The following is a 23,260-nucleotide window of genomic DNA, read 5'->3' as shown; positions in this document are numbered from 1 at the left end:
TTTATATTATATAGAATATGTTTGCTTTCACAACATGTTCTCATCGCAATTAACTAGGTGATTAAAATTACATCCATGAGATGTACTCACCTACGTCATAGTTCACCTGTGTAACATACGCTAGCTTTAGTTTTAATTTTTGCGTTCAAGAGATCGCATGTTTCTCGTCGACAAGAATTTTTAACAGTTTACTGTTGAAAATCCTTATGTTTTATAAAAGACATTATTTGTTTTCGGAATATTGTTTTACGAATGTAGTGTGAATCAGAATACAGCGCTTCTTGAGATTTCAAAAATTACCATTTTATGATAGAAAAATATGAAACTGAGTAAACAAATGTAAAATATGAATTTGATAAAATGAAAGAAAATTATGAAACTTGTGATCAAATGGAAAAAAATGTGAAACTGTTTAAAAAAGGAAAACTTAAAAGTTACTGTCTACAGGAAATTAAAATATGAAACTGATTTAACAAAAGAAATTATTGAATGTTACCATGGTTACAGGGCTATAGAGGATTAAGAGGAAGAAAGGGTGACCGTGGACGTCCAGGATTTAATGGTCTCCGTGGATACAAGGGAGATAGTGGTTCTGTTGGTCCAGCTGGACCACCAGGACCTGGATTTGGTGGAAGTGGAGAAATTCTTAAAGGAGCTAAGGTAAGGTCTTTGTTAACTTTACATGGTACATTATAAGGAAAAAAACAACTGAAGTTGTTTACATACAAGGATGTACATACATATTTCCCTAAACACTACTAAATAATTCTGAAAATATAGTTGTTACAGTCATTAAGTTCTGTTCTATGGATTTTGTGTCCATTTTTAGCTCACCTGGCCCAAAGGGCCAAGTGAGCTTTTCTCATCACTTGGCATCCGTCGTCCGTCGTCGATAACTTTTACAAAAATCTTCTCCTCTGAAACTGCTGGGCCAAATTAAACGAAACTTGGCCACAATCATCATTTGGGTATCTAGTTTAAAAAAATTGTCCGATGACCCCGCCAACCAACCAAGATGACCACCATGGCTAAAAATAGAACATAGGGGTAAAATGCAGTTTTTAGCTTATAACTCAAAAACCAAAGCATTTAGAGCAAATCTGACATGGGTAAAATTGTTTATCAGGTCAAGATCTATCTGCATGAATCGGACATTCCGTTGTTAGGTTGCTGCCCCTGAATTGGTAATTTTAAGGAAATTTTGCTGTTTTTGGTTATTATCTTGAATATTATTATAGATAGAGACAAACTGTAAACAGCAATAATGTTCAGCAAGGTAAGATTTTCAAATAAGTCTGTCAACATGACCGAAATGGTCAGTTGACCCCTTTAGGAGTTATTGCCCTTTATAGTCAATTTTTAACCATTTTTTGTAAATCTTAGTAATCTTTTACAAAAATCTTCTCCTCTGAAACTACTGGGCTAAATTAATCCAAACTTGGCCACAATCATCTTTGGGGTATCTAGTTTAAAAAATGTGTCCGGTGACCCGGCCATCCAACCAAGATGGCCGCCATGGCTAAAAATAGAACATAGGGGTAAAATGCAGTTTTTGGCTTATAACTCAAAAGTCAAAGCATTTAGAGCAAATCTGACGGAGTTAAATTGTTTATCAGGTCAAGAACTATCTGCCCTAAAATTTAAAGATGGATCGGACAACTGGTTGTTGGGTTGCTGCCCCTAAATTTGTAATTTTAAGGAAATTCTGAAGATAAAAAAGTTTAAAAAAAACGTATGAATTTATTTTTTTATATTTCAGGGAGATCTTGGAGAAAGAGGTTTACCTGGAATACCTGGCACACCTGGTATTGGGGCTCAAGGTAGGTCATTTATTTGACATAAAATAATGTTTGTATTATTTTCCATATTCTGGTTGAGAACCCTTGCCTTCCCCAGTTTATAAGTCTCATACAAATAAGGGAAAATGTTCTGACGTTGACCTTAAGGGAGTTCGCTTCTCAGTTTCAAAGTAATTAACCTTTCGAAACACTATTTTATATTGATAGGGAATTAATAAAGGACTTCAAAGAGCAAAAAATATATATAGGTCAGTGCTCGTTATCAATATATTAGCCATTGAAATGGTGGCGGGAAAATTTTCTCTCTTCACTTTTCATAGCTTTATCATTGACAAGTTAAAGTCCTCAAAAACTATTAAAAAGTAATTAAAATTTTAAAAGACTTTAACAGACAGCTTATCATTACACATGTAAAAGAATTATAAAAAGAAAAATGGGGTCACTGGTCAACATTTGTTAATGCATTTAGATGGATAAAACCAGAGGATTCCGAAAATCTTACCAAAAATCCAAAACATGACAAGCCAGCTTCCTTAAATTGTATATAGGAAAATTTTGTTTCTGCCAGCGCAATAATGGAGAGGACAATATACAACCTTTGTTTGTCTGTACATCTAGAAAATAGGTTTCTGTTCTCTAACTCAAGTTTTACTCAAGCAAATGTTTTGAAACTTAAGCACAATGCTTGTTACAACAAAACACAGATTAAATTTGAATTTGGTAGTATTTGTATTACATTTCTAGAGCTATGCCCCTTTACAAATTACAATTGCTGAATTTTTCATATTCATTCTCTAACTTAAGTTATCCTCAACCAAATGTTAAGAGTCTTACACACAATGCTTATTAACACAAAACAGATCAAGTATGAATTTCGGTAACTTCACTTTTATTTTTCTTGAGTTATGTCCCTTTATAACTTTATATGCAAGTGGATGCATCATCTGAACTGATTCCCAATTTTTTTTAATAAACAAAAGTTGACTGTTTATAGCTGATATAAAGTGGTGTAACTATGGTTACTATTTTTCAGGTCCAAGAGGAGACCAAGGAGAACCTGGCAGAAATGTAAGTATCAGACTATAAATAGGAACCTGGTTAGAATCAATTTTATAGTATTTTGAATTTTACTTAAGATTTGAATGCTTCTTTTTGTAACTTTATTGGGGTGTAAAAGCGTTGACCGAAGTACATTTTTCCGCGCTTCATTCTAAAAATGTGCGCACGGTCAACGCTTTTACAACCCTATGAAGTTACAAAAAGAAACATTCAATACTTGTAATTACATTTTTTAGCTTGGATCATGAAAACACGATTTACATCAAGTTTTTATTTAGTTTACCTGTGCACTTTATTATGGGACCTCGTGTCATCATGAATGATAAGTTTTATTGTGTTATGCAATTGTTTAAGGATTAACATGTGATGTGCAGTTAGCCAATCAGAATAACGTATCATAATGAAACATACATCTAATGTAATTATTTGCATTTATCATATACTTAGCATTGATATGATAGCTTTTGCATATGTGTAATGAGCGGAAGTACACAAGCCATAATTTCCCACCCGGGCTGATAACCCATATCAGGTGCATCTCGTGCACAAAACCCATAATAGTGCCTCTCATGCAAGTTACTTCCGGTGTTTCCGGTATCGGTTGTTTACTTATCCATTGTGACGTCAGATGTTTTTATGACGACGTCAAAATTTACGGGAACTTTTGTGGAGATAGTTTAATACTTGCTAACAAATGCCATTGACAATTATGAATCATTTTCTAGTACAACAAACATGGAGTAGTAATGATCGTAAAACTCTTCCAAATTTTCAATGTTTCAAAATGCCTCTATAGGAAATGTTACCATAAATATATAAGGAGTTAATGATGCTGTTGTTGGACAACTACAGTATATTTGATTCATAATTTTAATTTTCTTTATAAAGTGTTTGACTGTTTTAGTTATTGCATTAGTTTATTTGCCTTACATAAAACTATTGTCGGAAGTATATGATAAAGCGATTAATACATGGCCTTTTCCATATCAGCCTGGGTATCATCCCTCGACCCATATCAGCAGCTCGACTCCGTCTCGGGCTGATATGGGGGTCTCGGGATGATACCCAGGCTGATATGGAAAAGGCCATGTATTAATCTCTATATATCAATCAGATTATTATCTAATCAATGGATTTTAAATTTTGTTGTCTTACATGTAAAAGTTATCAAAAATTCTTCAAATTCTTCTGTAAAACATGAAAAATAAGCACATGCATTGTCATGGTATATTAACCAGCAGTCAAAACTTAAAAATTAAGTAAAATAGACAGACAATTATCAAGGGGACATGCAAAACTGGTTAGTAATGAAGACAAAAGACATTGAAAAGACAAACAATTCTACAAGGAACTGCATAGAACACTAGAAGAGGAACACAAATACATGTGGTTCCAAATCATTTAAAGCAGACCCTGCGTGCGATTCTTGATTCACAGTTTAAGAATCAAATACTGTACATTCTGGGTTATATTAAAAAAAGCGAATACCAACACTTTGAGATTGGTCTAAACCCTACTAAAACAATGTAACTTTAACCAATGATGTAACATTATTTTCCTTTTTGTGTATAAACAACAAGATGACCAATATAGTCCTTTAGATTCTGAAGAGGCAAATTTGTACACCTGAAAGTCGTTAGATGTTATATTTGTGAAGTAACATTATGGTCAACAACCTGAACTTAACAATCTATAAGCAACAAAACCATATTTCTACACTTAAAATATACAAGAAAATGTGGTAAGTTCCAATGAGACAACTCTCCAACCAAGTCACAATTTGTAAAAGTAAACCATCATAGGTCAACACGAAGCATTGGCTCACACCAAACACCAAGCTTATAAAGAGCCCCAAAAAAGACTAGTGTAAAACCAAATAAAAGGGAAAAACAACAGTCTGATCTATATAAAAAAATAAGCATGTTTCAATTTTATAGGGTTTACCTGGATTCCAAGGTCCACCAGGTCCCGCTGGAAAGGCTGGAACCGGAGAAGTCATCAGAGGACCACCAGGACCTCCTGGTCCACCTGGGCCATCAGGTGTGGGTACAAATGGAGGAGGAGGTGGAGGAGGCGTAAGTTTTTGGAGGATTAGTTTTTCAGAAACTTAAATATTCGGGAGAAATCCACAAAAAAATGATCATGAGTAGAAAAATAATATTTATATGTAAATCTTGTATCTTTCCTCACTGCATTAGGCAAATTTGCCTCGCAATGGGCAAGTAAGGGCTACACATGAAATAAAGTATCTGCGAAAATAAAATTGAGATTGGAAATGGGGAAAATGTCAAAGAGAGAACAACCTGACCAAAAGCAGACAACAGCAGAAATAAGGTGGTTTACGGAACTAAGATTTGGTCTTACAACAATTCAACCTCCATGTTGAAACAGAAATTCTGTATTTAGTGTTGTACATTTTCATATGTTTTCAATATTGTTGGACAATTCTGTTGTTGCAGATTAATAGAAGATAATCTACAATATTGTATGTTGCAATAAATGTTTTTTTTCAATTTGGAGAATTTTAATAACAAGAATAAAAATTGATCTTTGATATAAATAGGGTGCCGTGACCTACAGGAATTATAATGAGTTGATGTCAGTGGCAAGAATCCTTCCAGTCGGAACCATGTGTTATCTTGTAGAGGAAGAGACGGTTTATCTCCGTGTCAACAAAGGTTTCCGTGTTATAGAGGTAAGCCACAATAATTCAGAAAGATTTGGCGGGTAAAACACATGTACAGAGTAAACAGTAAAATTCATGTTTTCAAAGTTGATTTGTATGAAAGTTCTGCATATTGTGTGTCAGAGCAAAAAGCTGTATATGGAATTTCGATAATTTTGAAAAAGCTGTGTGTGGAATTTTAGATAATATGCAAAAATGTGTGTGTGGAATTTTAGATAATATGAAAAAATGTGTGTGTGGAATTTTAGATAATATGGAAAAATCTGTGTGTGGAATATTAGATAATATGCAAAAATCTGCGTGTGGAATTTTAGATAATATGAAAAAATGTGTGTGTGGAATTTTAGATAATATACAAAAATCAGTGTGTGGAATTTTAGATAATATGCAAAAATCTGTGTGTGGAATTTTAGATAATATGAAAAAAATGTGTGTGTGGAATTTTTAGATAATATGCAAAAACCTGTGTGTGGAATTTTAGATAATGTGTATTTGTACATGTAGATGTCATGTGTTGAGATGAGTGTAGAGTTTCTATGTATTCAGTCATTTTGCCAGTATTTAAACTTCAACTGATAACAGTAAAACATACATGTAGGCATTTTGTTTGTATATTCTTTAAATTATTCTGCAGTGAGACGCATTATGTTAAATCTAACATAGGCATGCCATGATTCACACACAATCTGATCCAGAACAAACTACAGCTCATTTTTTAATTTGGAAATCCTCCGGTTTTATCCATATGGTGCCATTAAAATTTTTGCCTGAAAACCGATTCTAAGTTTCTTTTCATAATTTTATAACATATCGTTTAAAAAGCTATATTTGAAAATCTTATAAAATCCTTGTTATTTTTTCATAGTTTATATTGAAAGAAAAAAGGGGGCCAAGGTCAAATTTATGGAAATGTAGAGAGGTGTTAAAATCAAGATATTACTGGATCAGATTTCCCTCTTGTATTTAAAATATAAACATTTGATATATAGGTTTCTTTGTACATATATAATATATTTCTTGAATTTAACAAAGCACAACTGTTGTCTTAACATATTGTAAGAAATATTTCACAGTTACTTTTTCAAAATTTACATAAATTGATATATTCAATTCTAGAAAAAAACAGCGATAGCTTTTAATAAATGGTGTACAGTATGCCTATGCTAACTTTAATAAATTGTAGGGAAATAGCAACTTCATGTGATAATTTAGAAGCCTGCAAAAAATTTGATCTTGTTTTTTAGACAGTTTGTGTAAGACATGTTTATTTTAGGCAATTTTCAAGAAGACATGTTTATTTTAGGCAACTTTTCTAGAAGACAATTTAGTTTAGGCAACTTTTTTAGAAGTCATATTAAACTTTAGATTGTGTTGACAATTTGAGTACCGTAGTTGATAAGCACTGCCTTGCATATTAATAAACTTTACAAACACATATAGATGCAATAATCAACAATAATGGTTAGTTATGTAGGTCCAGGGGTAGATAGGGGGAAGGGGCAAGGCTAAAAACAATAGCAAAACTTTAAAAGTTAAACTTAAACCATTTAATTGATAACCAAATTGTCTTTCAAGCAGTTAATTAATTCTAGCAACATTGCTTTAGAAGATATTTAAGAATTTTTTTGCATCATTCAAGTTTAACTCTTTTGAATTCACAGCTATATATTTGAGAAAAAAAATTGAAGTGCCTGTTCAAAAGACTTAAGTAATTGGCTAACAGATCAAATTGGTTTTTGTTTTAATCTTTCTCAGATAAATAAGAGCCTCACCATTTATTGCAGTCAATTTTTATTGAACTGTATATAAAACTGATTCTCAAGTCATTGACATGATGAGAAGAGCAAAAAAAGATATTTTATTTCAGATGCCTCAATATGTGACCAATCAATGATCAGTCTTGTTTTCAAATTCAATATATTAAAAAACATTTTTATTTATAAACTTCAATTTTTCGTGACTTTGAAATTGTAGACAAAATTTATAAAGGTGAGTGACCACACAGACGGTGTTAGACTACAAGAGTTTTGCATTTGCTTGTGTATAAAACAATGGCCACGTTTTAGCTTCTATTTTTTTTCATTGTTTGGCTTATTTTTCATTTCCAATCCTTCATTATTATCATTGCTTTAAAGGAGTCATGTCTGAGATAGGGAAAAAATGTAAAAAAAATTAATATTAATGATGTTCACTTAATTTTGAATTTTGTCAAATTTTTTTTCAATATCTTTCAGACATGATTCAATTGATATTCCTAAGCTGAAAATCTAAGGAATTTACAAAATAAATGTTAATTTTTGCTTCCATTTTGATATTGTAATCATTTTCCATCAATAAAGGCAGTATTTTTTTGGTGTATTCACACATATATGTTGTATACATGGGAATGTAAGTAATATGTATAGAAAAATTTTTCCATAAATGACAATTTTATAGAATGTATTACAAATCTCAAGCTGAGGGAGATAACTCCATTAATAACTTTTATATTTGTTTAAACATAATTAATAAGAAAAATTCAAATTTGAGTTTCAACTTCTTTTCTTTTACATAACTATTTTGAGAACTAGAGATTAGTTAATAAGCCTTGTTTGTTTATTGAGCTTTGATCTGCATAACTTGTATGAATTTTTCATTTGAGCATATTCTATCATCAAATCACAAAGGCGGTAAAAAAATTATTTGAAAGAGGTAGCCAAAACTAATTAATGGTTCATGTAACAGTAAATAAGTAACTAACATTTTCTGTAACATGAATTGATTTTTGTAAACATCTTAAAATTAATCCGAGTGCAAGTATTTATTTCTGTTATGGTTCTACATAATTTGTATTAGCTATTTAATTAAAAAAAATATTTTTGCTGAAATAAAATAATCTTTTAAAACAATAAAAGTCATGAAACTGCAGGACTTCATGCAGTGGCAATATTATTTTAGCAGCAATTAAATTTTAAAAGATCTCATATAGAAATAAAAATTAGTAGGAATTTTGCCAAAAAAAATCTTTATATTATTGGAATAATTCAACTATATTTTGAACTTTTTCAAATAGTTTTCTTTCACTGAATTCTGCCATTGTGATATTATGATAGTATTGGCTTTGCTTGAATGATATATTACCTAACCCTGCACATTTTGAAGGCTGTTTAATACAAGAATGGACATACTAACACTTTTTCCTATCTTCATTGACTATTAAATCATTTCTTATTTTCTTATTTTTTCTTCGATCCTCAAGGAAACTCTGTAAAGGTATAAATTTTCCAGATCTTGTAGTTGATTCTAATTATTTCTTTGATTTGGAAATTTTTACATGTAGACAAATCTGTTCTTTAGTTTAAACTTTAAAGTATACTAAATCAGGTGATATAATAAAGAAAATTGAATTTAAACAGTTTTATTGCACATATCTCTTGTGAAAACTTTAATTAGTTTTCCAAATTTAAAAAAAATAAGTTGAAACCCTGACAATTTAATTATTTTTGCATGTCCTTTTTTTCTTTTTTTCATTCCTAGAGGAAGTTTACTCTCTTATCTTGAATCAACTCTTTATAGAAAGCAAATAAATCTATATTACATAAAAACACACAAAAAAGTTTATTTAGATACATTAGTATCAGTTTTAGAGATGTGCACACATATTCAAATAACAAACCAGCTACTGATATTAATAGTACAAGTTACTATTATTTGAAATTAATGTTCATAAATTATATTTTTTGTTTTCCAGCTTGGTGAAACAGTGCCATTGCCTCCTATAACTACTCCTGCTGTAAGTATTATATAACAAGTTTTCTGATTGGTTGAATTTAGTTAAATATTCACCAATCATAATCAGTGTTAGTTTTGATTCCCATATATTGCAAGTTTGAGTTGATGAGTTTTGTTAGTTACCTTTTAGTCAAATGAATTTTTTGCTTGATAGTGTGACTCGAGTAGAAATGTTTGATAAATATTTTAATTCAAAATTCATACAAACCAAATATTTATCAAAAAGCGCACATGTGTTTGTTGTATAGAGTTCCTTAAATTGCCTTCTTTCACTTGAGAAATTTTGTTTTCTTTGTGTAAAAGTTAAGTTTTCAATGTTTTAAACTTCAAATTATAAAATGACTCCTTCTGAAATGTGAAAAAAGTTCAGATTTTCCAACATATTGGGAAAAAGATTTAATTTGTTATTAAATAAAATTTTCAATAAATATGGTCAAACTCATTGTTCACAAACAAAAACACAATGTTCAAACAGAATTTTGTCCAAAATTTTACCTTTTGGAAAATCTGAAAAACAAAGGAACAAATAGACTATTTTCATATTACCGACTTTTGACTCTGGATAATATAATTTGTCATCTGGTTACCTTGGACATCATGCATATGGTACTCGGTTAAGTAAGAGCAACCAAAATAAGTAAAATCAAACATATAATGGTGTGATTTGAGGGAAAATTTTAATATTTTCCGATGGAGTTTGTAGTGTAAAGAAAATATGAAGCAGTATATTTTCCCCAAGAATTGTACAGATTAAAAGCTTGAAGTTACTTCTTTAAGTTGTTCTGACTTGACTTGGTACCAGGATGTCGTAGGTAACCTGTCGAAAAATATAAACTTCGGATTCAAAAGTCGGTAATATGAAAATAGTCTATTAGTAATACTATATAGTAGATTTACAAAAATAGAAAAGTGTATGTGTTTTATTTAATTTTTAGGCTGGTGTGAGACCCTTGGTAACTTTTACTTGCTTTAATAAAGGATCACAATTTAAATTCTGCTGAATTCACTAACTAGCAACTAGCTTTGATAGAAAAGCTGCTAAAACAAAAAAAGGGGAGACAATTTAGTGTTACTTTGCTGTTGGCAACATTTTTAGTCATACTTTATTGTGGAAAAGGGAATGTCTGCTTACTCATGCAGATAATTTAATAATAATTTATTTTTTTAAGTTAATTGTGAAGAAATTTTATTTTTATTATTTTTTTATATAACTTTTAAAAATTAGAAAAGAAATGCAATACTATTAACAATTTTTACATTAAATCAGACTAAAATATTAAAGAAAAAAAATCAGATTCATTTGACTTTCAAAGGAGTAAAAAGGGACGATAAAGAAGTGATTCTTATATCTTAAAACAGATAGTTTGGAAACTGAGAAAAAATTGTAATGTTTTCGATTTATATCTTCATTATTAACTAGGTTTTACATGGCAGCTTTTCTGTATTGCTTAGTTTTACTGGTTTGGAGCTTAAAATGCTCAGCTACATCATTAAAAAAAACTCACAGAGTATGGTTTTTGAAAAATTAAAAATTCTCACTTGTTTTAGAATAATTTTAATAGCTAGTTTAAATATGTAACTAAAAAAAGGTTTTCTAATCATTCAACCATTCATTGTGTCATAAATTTTGCTTTGCAGCTTTTATACTGTATTCATCCACATTTTATTCTCTTGAATTTGTACTTGTAATGCTTGAAATATTTGCTACTGGATGTTAGGCAAACAAATCTTGAAATATTGTTCCTTGTCTTTTGTTCATTAAGCGGGAAACCTTGTTTCACAAAACTTACACCATTTTGTGGTTGCTTGCCCACCTGAAGAGTTTGAGATCATAGGTTCCATCTTAAGTTGAGGTAACCTCAATACTTAAGAATAAGTATTTGTTATTTTCCAATAAGAATAAGTATTTGTTATCTTCCAATAAGCATAGACTGGATGTAGGGGCAGATCCAGCAATTTTAAAAAGGGGGGGGGGGGGGTTCCAACTATATGCTCCCATTCAAATGCATTGATCGTCCAAAATAAAGGGGGGGGGGGGGGGTTCCAACTGCAGGAACCCCCCTGGATCCGCCACTGGGACGACTCATATTCATAATACATGAACTTCATCTAGGTATGGTCCCTAAAAAAATGTTGCTCTTGACAATTTGCATTTGATCAATGTTAATATAACAGAATTTGATGAAACTGTCATCAAAGTGAGAGGGTTAGCGCTATAAAACCAGGTTTAATCCACCATTTTCTACATTTGAAGGTGCCTGTGCCAAGTCGGGAATATGACAGTTCTTGTCCATTCGTTTTTGATGCGTTTTGTTATTTGATTTTGCCATGTGATTATGGACTTTCCGAATTGATTTTCCTTTAAGTTCAGTATTTTTGAGATTTTACTTTTGACTCTGATCTTAATCCACTGGGATTGCAAGCTTTCCTGTTGGATGATTTATGGATCTCTTTAGTGACTGGTTTATTCCACCAATTCAATATGTCTGCCCTGATAAACACAGAGTTTTGAAAGTTATTCACACACTTAACAAAAATTAAAGACACTGTATTTTATTGCTGTTTCTTCATTTCCAAATCAAGTGAGGCCTAAATTTGATTTTCAGCAGGATTCTTATTTTTATCACTTAAAAAACAGTTCTTGTTCAAAATCTGGATAAAAGATTATCCCTCAGATGTTAGATGTCTATTTGTTTGTTGAAAAATAAATGAAATTTATATTTGAAAAAGATCAATAAAAAGGAATGCAAGTTGTTTTAAAGCAGAAGGGATTCTTGAGTGTTTAATAAAACCACTCCTTTATCAATTGTAAGGAAAGTTTTTCCACTCTAAAGGATCTTTGTCTTAAGATGCCTGACAATATCTATTAAAGATTATTCTTTCTTCTTTCTTGTTTTAAGACCTCACCAACTTTTCTTTGCATCATTTCCTGAAAAGAGCAAGCAATGTAGAGTTCTAGCATATTTTCTTGATTCTTGTACTTAATCTTTCTTTTTTAGGCCTATATTCTTCAAGAACTATCAAAGTGCGATGGCCTTGACATTGTTCAAACTTTGATAAATTTAATATATATATATTGCAAACTTAATGATCTATTGTTTCAGTTGTTAAGTCATATGGTATAGATTCTTTGAGATTTATTACTTAAAGCATAAATATATACATGTATTATATTCAATATTTCAGACAATTGGGACTGGGTTCAAGCTTATTTAAAAAAAAAAAAAAATAATTGCAACTGTTGATGTGTGAGCTTATAATGAACTTTCAATGGTGTATTTAAATACATTGTAATTATACTTTCAATGGTGTTTTTAAATGCATTGTAATGATATCTTAAATTTGTGTATTACAGCCAACAGAAGAAGCATCTAATATCATAGTTCTGCCAGAAGGTGAAATGCAAAGTGACCAGCCAAGAGTAAGTACATATTTTGTATAACCCCGCTAAAAAAGTGGGGGTATACTGTTTTACCTCTGTCTGTCCGTCCGTCCCATGAATATATTTTTGTCACATTTTTCTCAGGAACTACAATACAAGAATTTCTGAAATTTGGTTTCAGGGTTTATTTAAGTCAGCTATACTGTGTGATGCTTTTTCAGATTTATCACTTGACAACTTCCTGATAACAGAACACTTCCATATTATTACACTATCAAAATTATCCACTTGCAGCAGGGGTATCATAAGTGAGCAGTAGCCCACAGTTTCAATTGTTTGTCTTTATGTGTTGAATTCATTGATCAACATGAACATGTGTAGAGAATGAACTAGTTTTTAGTCGAGAGTTAACTCCCCTTTTGGAGTTAACCCCCCTTTTGATATCAATCATGATATTGATGTACAAAATTTTACCTTCTGTAAGAGAAAATAAATCTGGGATTCCACTGGAATTCCGGTTGGAATTTTGATGGATTCATTATTAGTTGTTGGAAACCAATTTTCGTTGAATTTGTTGGTACAGTTGAACCACGAAATTAAAAAAAGAAAATTGCCTCTTTAAAAAAAAAATCATTTAAAAAAATAGGACTGAAAAACATGAATAATGAATACATGTAATATATATTGTACTAAGTATATTTCAATAGTGGGTGTAGGGACAATAAAAAATACGGAAAATTGACCGTTGAGAGTAATTATATGTTATTTTTTTTCAGTTATATATTTTTGCCCTGAACGCACCTTTATCTGGAAGGATGGGTGGAATACGGGGTGCAGATGCCAAATGTTACAAACAGGCCAAGAAGGCAGGAAAGAAAGGAACCTATCGTGCCTTCTTATCAACAAAAACACAAGACTTGACGTCTATTGTTTACTATGATATTGACAAGTCTGTACCAATCGTAAATATGAAGGTAGGTTTTTAAACAACCTTGAGTGGCTATGAAGCCCTCGCACGATCGGAAAAGATGAAAGTAAGTTAATGATTAGACAGTGAAACAGCTTGAACAAAATACACCATTTTTTTTCATTTGTGTCCATTTTAGAATGGTTCCAATTCTACAGGATTACTGAAAAAGTTATTTGAATTTCAATATTTTTTTTGTACCATTGGAAAATGCACATGATTGATTAGACAGTGAAGCAGCTTGAGTGCAATACACAATCTATTCATTTGCTTCCATTTTAGAAAGATTTCAATTTTACAGGATTGCTGAAATAGTTATTTCAATTTCAATACTTTTGATTGAGCTCTTGAAGGGCAGCTGATAAATTTGGTGTGGTCATAGAAGATAATTAATGTTATATTTATTTATGCAATTAAAAGTCAAAATTAATGAAAATTGAATATTGAAGGCATTTGAAATATTCTATATTTACAAAGGGGGGGTTGGGGTTCAAGGTAGGTTTTGACTTATTGATTGGGTTACTGATTTTGAATTTAATTTCCTAGTAAGTCTCTTACATTGAAACAACTAATGTGATGTAAAAATGACTAAATCTTATTTTATGTGGTGTATTAAACTCTTTTTTGTTAAAATTTTAGGATCAAATATTATTTAACTCCTGGAAACAACTTTTGAATGGACATGGAGGTTACTTCAACACACAGAGACATATCTACTCCTTTGATGGAGAAGATATCATGACAAGTCCTAGATGGTAAGACAAAGTGAAATTGCAGAGGCTTCAAAAAAATTTTATGTGGACACAAACTTCCCCCTTTACCTATTTAGACCCTATGTGGTAAACTAAACACAATTTAAACCTAAGCAGTCTGGTTAACAACAAATAGTAATAGCCAATGTTCAATTTAATATAATAAGCCATTATTTTTGTAGATATATTTACACAAAGAGTAAGATAGGAGTTTAATGTAAACAAATATAAAAAAAAATGAGAATGGAAATGGGGAATGTGTCAAAGAGATAACAACTGGACCAAGAACAGATAAAAGCCGAATACAACCAATAAGTCTCAAACACAGCGAGAAAATCTTTCATCCAAAGGTGGGCTTCAGCTGGCCCCTAAACAAAGTAGTGTACTAGTTCAGTGAAATGGAACTCAACACTAAACTCAGAATTATATATATGAACATGTAATGCATACTTATGTTAAAATGAGCTTAGATAGAGCATTATTTTAATTCTAGTAGAAAGATGAACTTATTAGAACGTTGGTTTTCCCATTCGAATGGTTTTACACTAATAACTTTGGGGCCCGTGATAGCTTGTTTAGGTGTGAGCTAAGGCTCCGTGTTGAAGGCCTTACATTGACCTATAATGGTTTACATTTATAAATTGTTATTTAGATGGAGAGTTGTGTCATTGGCACTCATACCACATTTTCCTATATCTATTATCTCTTGACAGTTCTTCTAAAAAAGCATGCAAAACAAACCATTGATCAACTTGCTTGCTATGTTTGCTTGGTAATTTGCAAACAATAGGTAGGGGGAGTTTCAGTCAGTTTTTACATATGCTGGGATTTGATTGGACAATAAGAATTGACATGAAATGAATTTAATGTTTATTGTCCAATCAAATTCCAGTAAATAGATAAGCAAACATCCAAACAAATATAGCAAGCAAGTTTATCAATGATTTGTTTTGCATGCTTTCATAAAAGTGCTGTAAAAGAGGGACGAACGATACCAAAGGGACAGTCAAACTCATAAATCTAAAACAAACTGACAACACCATGGCTAAAAATGAAAAAGACAGACAAACAATAGTACACATGACACAACATAGAAAACTAAAGAATAAATTTTGATGTAATGCACATTTACATCCTGTTTTATTGGATTGATATCATTCCTTTGTTAAAAGTTAATTGAACAGTTTCATATTAGAATTTCCCTTATTTTACAGGCCACAGAAAATAGTATGGCATGGATCCACATCTAATGGCGACAAAGTAGATGATATGACATGCAACCACTGGCACTCAAGTAGTCCAAGGTCAATGGGATACGCCAGTTCATTGTTGGACGGCAAACTGGTCGATATGAAGGAATACAGCTGTTCAAATAGATTTATTGTTTTATGTGTAGAAAATACTAGCCGACCAATGAAGTAAATGTTGCCATAGAGACAAAAATAGTTTGAAAGTTGTGACCTTTGGAGAGGTTATTAAATAGGACATCTGTGATATTGGTGCCAGTTAAGAGTTTTTGTTTTGTATTTTTTAATTAAATCCAATGTAATAAGAAAGGATGATCCCTCTGCATAATTATAAGGGACCATTTTAGACAGATTGTTTTTTATAACCTGAACTATTGAATTGGCAATTATTCCTGTTATGGAACTTTTTATTTAAAGAAAATTAATTTATTTTTTTTAATTTTTTTTTATTTGAATATTTGGAATTTTGGCTATTTTTCTGATGTTTAAAGCAGATATTAATTGATTTCACAAAATCAAAGATTCATTATATTTAATTTGATGAGAATGATTGATAAACATAAAAGGTTTAGATATATTCACTATATGAAATTGTTATAGATTATGTACTGTTTGGATATTTCTAGAGAAAAATTAAAAAATTTTGCAAAAATAATTTTTTTGTTCTTGCATATTTTTTGTAAAATTTAATAAATTTAATTGATTGAATTATGTTTTGTTTCTTACCACCAATTTAAAAGATATATTAACAGTGTTGCTTTAATTAATATATAGTGCTAATTCAATGTATAAAGTTCAACCTTCACATGAAATGTGAATTTTCATCTTGCGTATGGGTTTGTTAGGGCTCATTTAAAAAAAAATGATTAAAAAAAAGATACAGCACATCCTGATTTTACAACAAAAAGAGAGTTTATTTTTGAAGCCACTCAAAATTATAAAGAAAATGTGGGATTATTATTTGACACAATATTTCCTCCGAGTGGAATGAAATATCCATTTGATTAATTATGAGGGATGCAAAACATTTTTTACTATTTTCATGGGTACAAGTAAATTTTTGGGGATGTTAGGAGCCCTTTAACACACTCATAGCCAATCATTATTTAGCTTTTTGAATTACCACATAACAGTATTCTTTTGTTTATTATAGTCATAAATGATTTGAAAAATCAACTGTAGATTTTTGTTTTAAACAGGTCTGGACTCATCTGATTAAAGCATTGAAAATGTATTCTCTAATCAGTTTAATGTGCAGATTTATTCTTCTGTGTATAAGCCTCCTGTAAGTAGGAGCACTCATATAGAGTCAGCCAACTAAAAGTGAAATATCTCTGTAGTGCTAAATCATTCAATTGATAAGATTTCCCCACTACTATATCACAAATAATCTTGTTTCTGCTGTATTTGAAATACTACCAGACCTGTTTAATGATGTGTTTGTGTCTGCAAGAAATCATGTGCTTTGTGTTTATTCATGTATGCAAATGTGCCTTTATGTTTATTCATATATGCAAATTACTTGAGTAAAACAAAATTGATATTTTTATTACTATTATTATGTAGATTTATATATATTAGTATACACAAGTATAAAATGTACTATATTTTCATGGATACTTTTACAAATATGCAAATAATCAAATTTTTCATTGTTGTAATAGCCTTTAAATAAGAGATTGGGTTAAGGTTTAGAGGCTTTCCACTTATTAAAAGATGGAAGCATCTGTTAAAAAAAATGTTAGAAAATATGAAACTTTTGTTATTTGTTAAAGTTTTTTTTAAAGATAAATGCACTTTCTGAAGTATTTGAAAAAGATTGTATTAAAATTTAAATGATTTTTTCACATATTTTTTCATATAAGGGTACAGAATATTTCAAAGTGAAACTTATTGGACATTTGTGGAAAAAATAATGTATTTAACAAGCCATTGGAAAAAAGGGGGTGTAAATGTTTAAAATAAAATCCTCCAATTCAGATCTTTGTGTAAGTTTCACTTTGACTATACTGTAGTACAATAAATTTTATGCATGAATGAGATTATGCCTGCTGCTTGTTATGTTTGTTTGTAAATATTTGAGGTAAGCATTTCCTGGTCCATAATATACAGGAACAAATGAAATTCTTTTGTGTTTTAATTGTTACTCTTTCAAGATTTTCATTCTAGCCAAAGTTTTGGTTAGATGTTTTTTTTTAAATCAAAAGAAAAAAAATAATTGAATATATTTGAAAGGTGTTAGAATAGGTATTTATTTTATAATTACAACAGATTTTAACCCAAAATTTTGCTATATAAAAGAAATGTTTTAGAAAACAATAAAATTTTGGTCCATGTTTTGCTAACAGTTGTAACATTTTTTTTAAGCCTGAATTAAGGATTATTTGCATTGCTTAAAGAAACTGAAAAAAATTAATGATGAACTTATTTTTAATTGTTAATAGACATATTATTGATAAGTATTTATTAGACTACACTTAATTTCTTTTCCAAAGATTTGGTTTGGTTTCCTTGTGGTTTGTTTTACCAATTTTCTCTTTGTTGTTTTCTAGTCTTTATGTAAATTTGTCTAAATTAATATAAAGTTTTCTATTTATTGGGGTTTTGGGTTGCGAGTGAGTTATTAAACTTTTATAAAGAAGCAAGAATAATTTTTTCATGATATTAATTCAATTCTTTTTTAGCCAGATTTTGCTACTTTTTGAATTCACCTTTATACTTATTTCAGAAGTTTTGTATGTACTTCTTTTTATTTAAAAAAAAATTACACACAGTTATATTTTACCTTGAATTTGAAATTCACATAAGAAAATAACAAAGTGATGTGTATGAGCATAATTTTAAATGCTTTTTAAGGTAGGAACTAGAGGTGTTTTTTACATAAGTTTATTTAATGATTTTTAGGGTAAAAATCTGAACAAAATGCAAATCTGCAGTATTCAATAAGATCAAATCATAAAAAATATAATGCAGTATATGAATTGATATATATCAAGTAGGATATTTTTTCGATATTTTTTATCACCAATTCCATTCAAATTTTCATTTTATCTAGCTGTATAATAATGCTATTTTATTCATAAAATGTAATCATCATTTTATTCATTTTTGATAAGAATATTCATTTTCTTGTTGTATTGCATATTAGGATGTGCTACTCTCGTTTCATTTTGAATCTCATAAGAATTGACGGTGAAAATCATTTTTATAGTTGACATTTTTCTGGTAGTTGATATAACTGCCTACATACTTGATTATTCTTTGTGTCGAGTTTGGCTTTTATGATGTTGCAAAAACAAAAACCAGGAATTTTTTAATTCGCTGATAAGAGTTTTATAAAATTTACACTGTACAGCTGAATGTTCAATGGAGTCAACACTCAAGAGAGAAACTCACAAATCCCCATTGTTAAACTTATGTTGGAAAACAGCTGCCTGTAAAAGTGACATTTATCTTCAAAATTCAACTCATTGTTTTATATTGTTAATTTTTGAATTGGCAAAATTTTTAACTTTGAGATAATTGAAATAAGTACAAATTAAAAAAAAGCACTAACAAAAACTTCAAAATTTCACCATGATTTTTAGGACTTCACTATAAATACTCTTATTCAGTTGTATGGTGCAAAATTTTAAATGAATCATTTTTGCCAAAGATAATTTCAAACATTTGAATTTAACATAACTTTACCTCTCTAATAACTGTTCATAGTTTTCAATTTATACTAATACATAAATGGTTTTCACTGTTTTATTAATTAATTTTTCTACAAATTATTGAAATCCATTTTTATCTGATTTGCTCTTGCTTCTTTTCCTTAAAATCTTTTAGACAAGATCTGAAAATTTTAGAATTTGCTTATATACATATTTTTAAACTTCTTATATTATTGAATTTGTTTTTCTTGTTTTCAGTACAATTATTTTTTTAGAAAATTCTGTACAAGCTTTTTTATTTTTAACTCCATATTATATTGTTATGCCAAATCTTTTAAGTATTTATACCAAATCTTATAAGTCTTTGTACCAAATATTTTTTAAATAATAAAATAATACTTTTAAAATTAAAATCAATATTTTAAGTCTGTATACCAAAATCTTTCACGAAGAATTTAGTATTTTGTAGTATTTTTGTATTTTTATAGAATGCGGCATAAATCAAAACATGTCTGTTTTCAAATTGAGAAACGAAGCTGGTTTTGAATGGGAAAAGTTTTAGTGTGATAGTAAATAAATTTTGATATTCCAAGCTGATTAAGTGACTTTCTGAATGTCTACAATTTCAAGTTCGAAATACGATACTCCATGTGACAAAATACAAATGAAGGTCATGAAAAAGTTGTCTAATTCATGCGTTAAAACTTGAATTTAGTCAATATGTTATCAGATAAGGAACTTTCAATGGAATTTTTAAGCACTTAATAACACTAAAAAAAGTCGGATGTCACATGTTATTTCTACTGCATTTATTCATGTGTGCAGTGTGGTCTACATTTTGAGAGATCTAGTGATATTCTTGCATGATTAGTACTTGCAAAAGAATTAAACATTTTCCAACATTCTTCACATTCCTGGTTATAAATAAAATAGTAAGTAGGATATTACTAACAGTGAATTAATAATACCATAAAAGATCAAGAAAATAATATTATTTAGCACCTGAAATAATACCCAGAATGCATTAGATTCTGAAATGGTGAAATTTAAATTTTATAACCATGGCAGTGTTATGCTGTATGAATACTTTTATTCCACAGATTCTTTATTTAAATACTTTTGTTAATATTATCATGTTCACATTTAATGTAATTGTGCTGTAATTTTTTCGAATTTCTCAACATGTACGATAATTAATACCACTTTAATTACCTTAATTTTTGCAGTATGATTTTTTTTTTCTGCTATTCTGTAACCATCTATTGTAACTAAGCTAAATAAAATTTTATTAGTAAAAGCTGTATGATTAGTGTAATCTTTCGAAAAGATTACTTTCATTTTACTGTAAAAGGTAGAGGATTGTTATCCTTCTGTATGATTACATTTATCATACTGTAATCATTACGTAATCTGCTGAATAAAAATGTAATAATCATCGCTGTATATGTGGATGTTGATAACATTCTAAGAGCTTCTTATTGTTTGCAATAAACCAAAGTGTTAAACAAGCTTTAGTTTATTCTTTAAGCCTGTTGCCCAACTGGAGGCCGCAGCAGAAGGGCATTACGTGTTACCATTGTGTATGTACGTCCAAAATTGGTTTAAGATCACTTACTTTAGTTTGCATCAACTAAATGGGAAGAAAGTTTTACACAATGCTAATAAACACATAACGCAGATCAATTACGAATTTGTGTGGCATCACTTTTACCGTTCTCAAGTTTGTCCCTTTATAACATTATATGCAAGCCGAGGCATCAGCTTAGCCTGTGTCTCATGGACACATTTTCAATTTTTTTATTTGTACATTCTTGTGAACATCTGAAAAAAAGAATTTAGTTAGGTTTCTAATCGGAGTCTTACTTACTTAAATTACTGTTTATAAATTTTGAATTATTTGGTATACTGATGTTTTTCTACACAATATTTAGATAGACTTAGCCATATTTGGAAACAACTATTTGTTATTTAGGTTCTGCAACTTCGTCTTTGATGTAGCTTTGTTACTGTTTTGATTCGAGTGTCACCGATGAGTCATATGTAAACGAAACTGACATCTGATGTACAAAGTAATTAGCATGATATCTTGGATGAGTTTTACTTTAACAGAGGAACATGTCTTCTGGTGCTTTATTGTAATAAACAGATTAATGAATTTGTATGCTTAAAGCTTTTGTGATATTGCCATGGAATGGGCAGATTAACACTTTTTTGGCTAAGGTTAAGTTTTCTATATGATGAAATCCTGAACACCTGGTTATGACTTTTGTTTGTTTAGTTGGATTTGTAAATTTCGCTCAGAAAAAGAAGGGTATATTGGTTTAAGTTTGTCAGACTTTCGATCCTTTAAATTTTTTAGCACTCTTAATCATAGTTCCAAGATCCATGTAAGAATTTGTTTTCCATTGACAGTTTTTCACTTCTTGTTGGCTGAATTCTTAAAAATTAATGGAATTTTAGTCGCATTTTCTACAAATCCTTGAATCCTGAAACTGGTACCAAACTTTGTGTGAGCCCACTTTACTTAGTGATGCATTTCCACAGCCATCACTAAATCACTTCATATTTACTTATGTGTAGTGGTTTGCTCAGTGAGCAAGCTCAAAGTTAAACTTACTAGGTTTTTAATCTTTATTTCACTATGCTTTTTTAGAATGTTTTTTACATCTTAGAATTTTCTTATTGATGTATCTTTGGCTCTTTTTTCCTTATCAGGTTCTTAAAATTGCAAATTTCTTAATTGACCTGGAACGATTTTGGATTTCTGTTTATGTATTTTGGTTTTTGGATAAAGACTGCATGAAATGCAAATAACACGAAATGGTTCTGACCTGACATTCAAATAAAATTGAGAATGGAAATGGGGAATGTGCCAAAGAGACAACAATCCGACCATAGAAAAAAACAACAGCAGAAGGTCACCAACAGGTCTTCAATGTAGCGAGAAATTCCCGCACCCGGAGGCGTCCTTCAGCTGGCCCCTAAACAAATATGTACTAGTTCAGTGATAATGAACGCCATACTAATTTCCAAATTGTACACAAGAAACTAAAATTAAAATAATACAAGACTAACAAAGGCCAGAGGCTCCTGACTTGGGACAGGCGCAAAAATGCGACGGGGTTAAACATGTTAATGAGATCTCAACCCTCCCCCTATACCTCTAGCCAATGTAGAAAAGTAAACGCATAACAATACGCACATTAAAATTCAGTTCAAGAGAAGTCCGAGTCTGATGTCAGAAGATGTAACCAAAGAAAATAAACAAAATGACAATAATACATAAATAACAACAGACTACTAGCAGTTAACTGACATGCCAGCTCCAGACTTCCATTAAACGGACTGAAAGATTATGATTTCATCATATGAACATCAGGCACAATCCTTCCCGTTAGGGGTTTAGTATCATACCATCATAACATATGTGAGAAGAACATAACCCGTGTCATGCCAACAACTGGTTTTTGAATAAATGTGTTTAGTTCCGATGTAAAGACCCTATAAGTGAATCAATATTAACGCCAAAATATGCAATCTTTAATGACCTGACAACAGTATCGTAACTATATCCCTTCTTAATAAGTCTATTCAAAGGTTTTGTTAGTTTTTGAGGTGAATACTGACACCTTTGTGCTTTATAAAGAATATTTCCATAAAAAATTGGATGTGAAATACCTGAACGTATAAGACGTCTGCATGTTGAGCTATATTTACGAATGATGTCCTTATACCGATGATAAAATTTAGTAAATGTTTTGACTAGTTTAAGTTTATAACTACCATTGATCGCTCAAACAAATTAGTACTGATAAGTGATCATTCATTAGATCCTATTCAGTCAATGCAATTTATTAATGATATTGTATACTTAGATACCCAAGTTACAATATGATGTGTATTTGAATTACTATACTTGTCAAAGAAAATGTCATAAGGAA

The 23,260-nt window shown here is 30.3% G+C and overlaps 1 protein-coding gene across 6 annotated transcripts in view; it reads left to right on the top strand.

Moving 5' to 3' along the window:
• The window catches only part of LOC143059737 (uncharacterized), a 122,219-nt gene extending 101,391 nt beyond the window's left edge, over window positions 1-20,828 (top strand). For 3 of the 6 annotated variants that reach the window (XM_076233286.1, XM_076233281.1, XM_076233287.1), the window contains 12 exons: window positions 508-660; window positions 1,760-1,820; window positions 2,833-2,867; window positions 4,796-4,933; window positions 5,422-5,553; window positions 7,519-7,533; window positions 9,275-9,316; window positions 10,251-10,268; window positions 12,671-12,736; window positions 13,474-13,671; window positions 14,304-14,419; window positions 15,631-20,828. In XM_076233286.1, coding sequence (XP_076089401.1) covers window positions 508-660; window positions 1,760-1,820; window positions 2,833-2,867; window positions 4,796-4,933; window positions 5,422-5,553; window positions 7,519-7,533; window positions 9,275-9,316; window positions 10,251-10,268; window positions 12,671-12,736; window positions 13,474-13,671; window positions 14,304-14,419; window positions 15,631-15,838 — 1,182 coding nt within the window. In that variant the 3' untranslated portion in view covers window positions 15,839-20,828. The remainder of the gene's footprint in view (window positions 1-507; window positions 661-1,759; window positions 1,821-2,832; window positions 2,868-4,795; window positions 4,934-5,421; window positions 5,554-7,518; window positions 7,534-9,274; window positions 9,317-10,250; window positions 10,269-12,670; window positions 12,737-13,473; window positions 13,672-14,303; window positions 14,420-15,630) is intronic. The other 3 variants (XM_076233282.1, XM_076233284.1, XM_076233285.1) reach the window with 3 other exon arrangements.
• Window positions 20,829-23,260: the final 2,432 nt, after the last annotated feature.

Source organism: Mytilus galloprovincialis, chromosome 14 (genome assembly GCF_965363235.1).
Source record: "Mytilus galloprovincialis chromosome 14, xbMytGall1.hap1.1, whole genome shotgun sequence".
In the NCBI taxonomy this organism is placed as follows: domain Eukaryota; kingdom Metazoa; phylum Mollusca; class Bivalvia; order Mytilida; family Mytilidae; genus Mytilus; species Mytilus galloprovincialis.
The sequence above is the reverse complement of the archived record's forward strand: the minus strand, read 5'-3'. Positions and strand labels throughout refer to the sequence as shown.